This window comes from Egretta garzetta, unplaced genomic scaffold (assembly GCF_000687185.1).
Source record: "Egretta garzetta isolate BGI_Z169 unplaced genomic scaffold, ASM68718v1 scaffold123, whole genome shotgun sequence".
NCBI classification, from domain to species: Eukaryota; Metazoa; Chordata; class Aves; order Pelecaniformes; family Ardeidae; genus Egretta; species Egretta garzetta.
The window spans coordinates 1,553,849-1,561,564 of NW_009259182.1; the positions used below are offsets into that span (position 1 = coordinate 1,553,849).

General features: G+C 39.5%; 1 protein-coding gene across 1 annotated transcript in view; it reads left to right on the forward strand.

Moving 5' to 3' along the window:
* The window catches only part of TTC7A (tetratricopeptide repeat domain 7A), a gene marked incomplete at its 3' end in the record, with an annotated part of 64,289 nt that extends 59,666 nt beyond the window's left edge, over positions 1-4,623 (forward strand). The window contains exons 11-12 of the mRNA XM_035891263.1: positions 1,960-2,077; positions 4,487-4,623. Of these exons, the coding sequence (XP_035747156.1) occupies positions 1,960-2,077; positions 4,487-4,623 (255 nt within the window). The remainder of the gene's footprint in view (positions 1-1,959; positions 2,078-4,486) is intronic.
* Between the last annotated feature and the right edge of the window lie 3,093 nt (positions 4,624-7,716).

Here is a 7,716-nt window from a genome sequence, read left to right on the forward strand (position 1 = left end):
TTTTTTTGGGTTTTTTTTGGGGTTTTTTTTTTTGTTTTTTTTTTTTTTTTTTTCCCCCCTGTGTGGCAAGTCATGGGACATTTTCTTTTTCCATCGTCCTAGGCTTGGGTCCAGAACATGCTTCAGTAGGTGGCAGGGAAGTTAGCAGGGCTACTGACACGATTAAGAAATCTCCTAGAACAAATATCAGTCTTCCTGATGTGATCAGAGTTTAAAGGGTCTCATCTGAGCATCACTGAAGTCAGTAGGACTATTTCCAGTGTTTTCAGTGGACTTCGGATTATGCCGTTAAAGACAGTCCTTGCAATTTAGTTGGTAGCCTGAAGTATGCCCCAAGGGGGTATTCCTGTTTCAGGTGGTAGTTTCCAGATTCATAGTTGACTAGGCAATCAGCAAAACTGATGTTTGATAATCATCTAATAAATACCAGCTCCTTTCTTTATGAAGCTGATAATTAATGTTGTCACCTTAACGTCTTCAAGTGCTGTAACTAGGAGGCCCATTGACAGGATAGTACATCAAGTCAAGCAATTCTGTTCATAGGTAGCATATTAACAGATCACTGCAGTTGGGAAGTTTCTGGTCTGCTGGTACGTTTTGATTCCAGTTCCTTAAGGGTGACGCCTTTTAGATATTAAGGAACTATGAGGTGCTGAAGTCTGACAAAGCTGAGTATTAAGAGAGCACATTTCAGTTACTTCTGCGGTACTTGTGTCTAAAACAGATTTCTAACAAAAATGTATTTCCTCAAAATTGAACAACCCCATCCCAGAAAGTCAGTTGTCATGTAATAAAAATTCCCAAAAGGAGGATTTTTTGCATAGTGTAATGGTGTCTGGTTCTTGATTAGGGATGACTCTGATTACGGTTGACAGGATCTGCAGACTGTCTTTTACAGAAACGAGGTCTTCCTGTAGGCTCTGTGTCTTTCAAGCACTACTTACAGCTTTTGCACGTACCTCTCCAACCTGCAGCTTTGCAGACATGTGCAGTCTACAGGTCCTAGTCTTTTCTACTTATAATGGGTGAGTGATGTTAATGAGAGTTTAAGGTTAGGAATGAAGAATATTCTGTAATAAAATAATTAAAATTATTTTTTGTTTAAAATTATCACTAACTCCTATTTTAAAGATACTAAAGCTTTAAATTTTCATTAGACTTAGATCTGTGTTCAGCTGGAAAAGAATGTTGGGGGGAGCAGTCTGTACTGTAATAGAAGAGACCAACTGATGCATTTCACCACTTTGGAGGCTGATCCTGAGAGGTTGTGACTGCTTTCTCTTCCCATTACAATCTGTAATATAGAATGCATTTTCAAGGAAATTGTGTCTTTATGAAAGATGCAAAATGTGGCTAATGCAGCATGAGCTGCTAAGTGTGGTATTTTGGGTCAAAATTTGTGTTCTGAATTTGCTGCCTCCTTCTTGTGGCAGCAGAACTACAAGCAGCAGCTGAACGCAGCTTGCAGTGAAGTGCTTTCTTGTTTTACTCTTGTAACGTTTTAAAAGGAAGTAAAATTTGCTAAGGTTTCAAAACATTGTACAGCAAAACTAGATGGTCTTCCTTTGAAGGAAGAAACTTGCTAGACCGTTCAATGTACTGCTAGGATAGTATATAAGTAGTCAGTTGGTCCAACGTTGTATTTAAGGTTGTGTGAGTGAAGCATGCCTGAAGGGAAATATAAAAATAAGATAGTGTCCTTCTTTAACCTTAAACATCTGGAAATAGTTTGGGGTGGATGCTTAAAACAAAACCAAAACTTTTCTCAGAACTGTGCATCTGCACCAAGGTCCGCTAATCTGACCTTCTATGTCTTCCTTTCTATGAGTCTTTACTGTGATCACTGAAAGCCCTTGTATGAATGGCTCTCAGATCACTTACAGGTAAGTTTAATGGGATAATCTTATTGAAGCAAGTATAGGGGAAATGCCTACAAGTCTCAACCTACCTCTTTTGCAGCTGGAAGAAGGAGAATACTTTGCTAAAATGGTGATAGACCTGGGTGAGGATGCTGGAGAGTCCCTAGCAAAGGGTTACCTGGCACTGGGCCTGACATACAGTCTTCAAGCTACCGATGGTGAGTTATCCTGTTTGTCACCTATGTTATATGGAGAGCATCTGTTCAAAGTTTTCAGTGTAAGCTATGGAAATTTATTAGAAACTCTGCTTTTAGTGCTGACTGGACAAAAAAAAAGTCAGACTGCAAGACAGATGGGGATTGTTCACTTGCTCTTCTGTGTTAATAAAAGTGAAGTTTCTAGGTAAAAGAAGCAACACAAATCATTACTTATAAGGTGATAATCTGACTGTAGCCAACAATGCTTGGTGTGCTTTACTTGAATATTTTTAATACATTTCTTTCACTTGTTTACACAACAAAAAGTCAAACTTTCCATCTATTTTCATATTTTTGTCACCCAGTCATAAATCACATGAAGAAATACAATCCAAGAACTGGAGTCAGAAATGCCTGACTTCAGTTCCTGGCGTGATACTGATTCCCCATGGAGATTCAACCTCTCTGTGATGTCGGTTCTTTCTCTGCTTAGAAGTAAACAAGATAAAAATATCTACCTCACTGGTACATGTAGAAGTTCACTAGATACAGACCACTGAATGTAAGAAGTATTTTATTTTAATGCTTTTAATGACTGGACAGTGGACTCCTGCAGATTTGGTGCTTGGTAGCCAGAAGGGCTTGAAGTCCCACTGTTTGGGAGAGTTCTAGCTCTGACCTTCATCAAGCTCACAGGTGGGAACAGTCTGTCTTTCTTCTACGACTTCTAACATAGGTATAGGGCCTTCTAACATGGTTTCTTTGAGTAATGGCTGAGCTAGTATGTTTCCTAATCAATTTGGCAGTCCTGCCCACAGGCAAGCAATGGCTTTTCTGTCAGATGGGTCCCATAGAAACGAACCAACTTCTTCCAGCAAATGAGCCTGAAAGAAAGCTAAAATGACTGTGTGGTATCATGGAAGTATGCTGTCCTTGCAAGTTACACCAGAATTCTGCAAGGCATGTGCGTGAGGAAACGGCTTGTGCTCTTCAGTAGTGCGAGTCAGCGTATCCTTTCAGCCAGCCATATCTGATCAGATGTTCTGAGAATTGCTTTCCAACATGGAGGCGAACAGGCACTGGAGCTCTCTTCAGTTCACCATTTCTCTGCCTCAGAATAGCTTGCCCCAGAAAGTTTGTGTCAAGAAACATATGTCCTTCCTAGCCTGAACTTTCTCATATATATATATATATTATTTTTTTTTAAGTTCATTAAACATTGAGTTCTGCTTAACAGCCTAGCTTTTTAGGGCATTTTGCCTAGATTTTGTTTAAACTGTCCCTAAAACTATACAAGATCCTAGAGACTATTTTCAGAGACAGGTTTTCTGTATTAGCCCATTACAATCTATTTGTTATCCTCAGGATGGAAAGAAGGTGGTTTCTAAAGAATGGAGTTGTAGAGGCATGTGCTGTACTCTTGCTCTAAAAATACTTTGGTGCAGCAAAATGCAAGTTGGAAACTTTTCTTCTGGAAGTGAAGTCTTCTCTGAGTTTTCAAGAGATTAGTTCAGATGTTGTAGTAAGCGTCCTTTCTAATGTAAAAGAAACAGTCTTCACAACAACTGCCTTGGATTTTTTTTTCCAGATTAGCATCTGATTTTTGTTGAAGCAGTGGAATATCTGCCTTCTCCTGTCTCTAGCCTTAAGTCAATAGGGCTAGTCATTCAGTTATTTGAGGGAAATCTGAAGAGTGTATTTCCATCTTTCAGATTATATTTTAATAAAATCAAGTAAGTCCTTCAAGAGCATACTTATGCTCATCATGAATATGGAACAGCATTTTACTAGAAAGTGTCAAATTTGCACTAACAAGACATTTTTCATTAGCATGGTTAAAAAATAGCTTACCCCAGTGAGGAAGCAAGAGTAGAACATGCTGAAAGGGAGACAGCAACTCCCCTATGTAATCCTGCCTCATGCTGTCAATCTTGTTTATCATTGCATTTATACAAGTTCATAGTGACATATGCAGACACAGTCAAACATCTGTGTGTACGTATATAATTCCATAACTTTCCACCTGAACTGACTTTCAGTGAGTCAGCATTTTCAATGATAGCTAAGTGTTTCAGAGACATTTGACCAATTGCCTTATAAAGTTTACAGCATTGTATCAAGATGCCTTCCAAGGTTAGGCTTTCTTATTTAATATATCCTTTTAGTAAATATTTCCCCTCCTGTGTGACAAAGGCACTGAGGAGGTGTATTATAAGCCTTTATTCTTTATGACCTGCAAAAAGCAGAGTCAGAAGAGAGAATCCTACTGAATGACAATTCGAAGAACTTGTGAGAGCATTTGATAAAAGGTCACTTTACAACTCTTAGATTTACTCCCAGATGAAATAAGACTTCCTGAAACTTATGCTGGGTAGCACTATGTGTAGCTTCCTTGTTCTTAATGTCTAATTACATGTTTCTTGAAATAAGTGTCATTGAAGGAGCTGAAAGATGTGTCCTCAGACGAAGTCATTGCCACTTTTGCCTCACTCTTAGAAGCAGAAATCTCTTATTCGTACAGAATGTCCGTCTATCGCTATGCTAAATTTTCTGCAGATCTGTTTCCAGTGGGTCAATGTCAACAGCAAACCTTTCTCTTCCTCTTGTAGTTCCAGTTTTGACATAAGCTGTATTGTCAACTTTGCCTCCCTTAGGTCTGGTGAAGAATCCATTGAAGACAGGGGAAGGTGAGATGAATTTAACAAAGGCTAAAGAGGAAAGACCAGGTTGAGAATGCATTGTGAAATACAAGTGCTCTCCTTACCTAACATCACCACCTCACATCTTGTGAAATCTTTGTAGATTTAACAGACCCTCACTCTTGCAGAGATGAAAATGTGCTATATCTCTGTTTTCATTTAGAATTTTTGTATAAGGCCATGGATCAGGGATTGGAAACTCTTTCTATCAGTCCTTGTGGATTTTATAAATAATTGGTATACTGACAGCATTGGTTAATGTTAAAAAAAAATAAAAAAATTAGACATTGCTTATTAGTGAGCAAACCCATCATTTTTGCTTCTGGAGATAACAGTCAACACATACAATCTTTAATTATAATTCTGGGTGCTAAAACCGTACACCTTACCATATTAGGTCTCTTAACACAAGGGAATTTTTTTTTTGAAACCCACTGATATGTGCAAAAGGGTGCATGTGCATTGACGTTTTAGTTTGGATTGGAAATGTATTTTTGAACTCTATCTCTCAGTCATCCCCATGTCTTCTGTTGTGCTTCACATAATGGAACAGTTTTGCACAACACAAACTGAATTCTTTCCCCTAAAACTTATGTGCTACATAAATAGACCTGATTATGCTGCAGCTGCTAATAGGTGTTCAGTCCGTGGGACAAGACAAGAACTGAACCCCTGTCCCCATGTTTGTAGTGTTGATGCTGATCCCCAGCATTAAGTGTTTCACTCCATGCATTCACACCTACTGTGCTGCACCTGCTTACTAACAGAGAACTTGCCCTCCTCTGTTTTCAAATGTGACTTTAGAGCTTTGTATTTAGGTACCAAAATGTTGCTGAAGATCCTGTTGACTTTTGGTAAGGCTTAAGCTCCTTTAAAAACCCAGAGTGCATTAGAAAATAAATCCTGGGCTCCTAAGGTGGCATTTGCAAAAGTACTGTGTCTTACAGGAATAACTGCTGAAGTTTCAGAAACTTAAACTCCCCTGTTCTCTCTGCTTTACTGTGGTCAGACTGCTTTGAAGGTTATTTTAATCTAAGTAGTAAGTCACACTGCATTTTAGTTGGTAGAACCACAGCAGCCATGCTTGCAGTGGGTAAAGTTGGGTAGAGGCTGAAGAATTCATTAGTGCTGTCAACCTCAGAGAATGGAGCAAAACTTTTAGAAGTTTAGTCAGACCCACCTAATTCTGTCTCCTTGGTGCTAGCTTTTCTTAGTCTGAAGTGAGAGCTTTTCAGTGACACAAGTGGGTTGCACTAACGACGACTTCTTTGAACAATCCCAGGGGTAGGGCATCCACAACATCTCTGGGCAACCTGTTCCAGTGTCTTGCCACCCTCATAGTAAAGAATTTCTGCCTTATATCTAATCTAAATCTTCCCTCTTTTGGTTTAAAACTATTACCTCTCGTCCTATCACTACAAGCCCCGGTATAAAACCTCTCTCCATATTTCTTATAAGCCCCCTTTAAGTACTGAAAGGCCTCAGTGAGGACTCCCTGGAGCCTTCTTTTCTCCGGGCTGAACAACGCCAACTCTCTCAGCCTTTCTCCACAGGAGAGGTGCTCTATCCCTCTAACTGTTTTCATGGCTCTCCTCTGGACCCGCTCCAACATGTCCCTGTCTGTCTTGTACTGGGGGCCCCAGAGCTGAACCCAGTACTCCAGGTGGGGTCTCATGAGAGCAGAGCAGAGGGGAAAAATTACCTCACTTGACCTGCTGGGCAAGCTTCTTTTTATGTATCCCTCCCCAAATCACTTTTCATTGCTTTTTTTCCAATTTATTTCCTTTAGCTGTAAAGGCCTTGTAAATGGCATGGCTAACTTGCAGCATCAGTTCTCAGTATTGTCAAACACAAATTTCAATGTGTTTATCCAAGTCGGACACAAATCTAGAGGTGGAAAACCAGATTTCTAACTTAGTTGTAGCTGAAGATGCAGTTCATATTGTGAGAGGTGGGACTTGGGTGCTGTTTCCCAGTAGTGCAGAGGCAAAGCTGGCTAGTTGTAGAGTAATCACTTTAGTTCAATAACATATTTTTGTGCTCTTTCTGACTACAAGCTGAACATCAGTCAAATGTCTTACCAGCTGGAACCTAAAAGTTCTCCTAGCTTTTCCATTTGATGTTTATTTTGGGGGGCAAATAGTAAAATTTCTTTGTCTTCCTCATTGTGTGGTATCTCCAGAACTGCTCTATAAACTTACGTAAGGTATCTTGTAGTTTCCACGAGAAACAGAATCTGGCATATTTTTCTGTATGAATGTTTATAGCTATGATCAAATCCTTTCCAATGTCTCCTTAAGCATTTTTATGTTTACATCAATCTTGATTCTTTTAATTTTTTTTCTAAATTTTCCTCCTGTTACCTTTTTCCAGTATTTGGCAGTGGACCTGAATACTCAACTGAGGACTGTTGAGAGTGAAGTATTTCGAGCTACTTCTAATAAATGCTGCATTTTGCATGGAAGTCCATGTCTTCAAATTTATTCCTTAAACTGCAAAATTTTTGTTCAGTTTTTACTACTTAGGGTAGATTTTGTGGCATAAGCAATTTTTGATCTTTATTATTTGGGAAATCCTGAAGATTGCTGCTCCTCCCAAATGAACATAGTGTTTTGAAGAACTGTTGGAAGGTGTAGGAACAAAAAAGGTCTGATCACTGTAACTACTTAGGCTTAATAAATGACTTTCCAAGTTTTACTCACTAGTGTGCTGCAGAAGCCAAAGAAACTGATTGCCTTTGTATGTCTTGTAGAAGAACACAATGCTTTCCTCTTAATAACTTTTAAGAATCATAGAATCATAGAATGTTTTGGGCTGGAAGGGACCCCTAGAGGTCATCTAGTCCAACCCCCTTGCAGTGAGCAGGGACACCGCTAACTAGATCAGGTTGCTCAGAGCCCCGTCCAACCTGGCCTTGAATGTTTCCCGGGATGGGGCCTCCACTACCTCTCTGGGCAACCC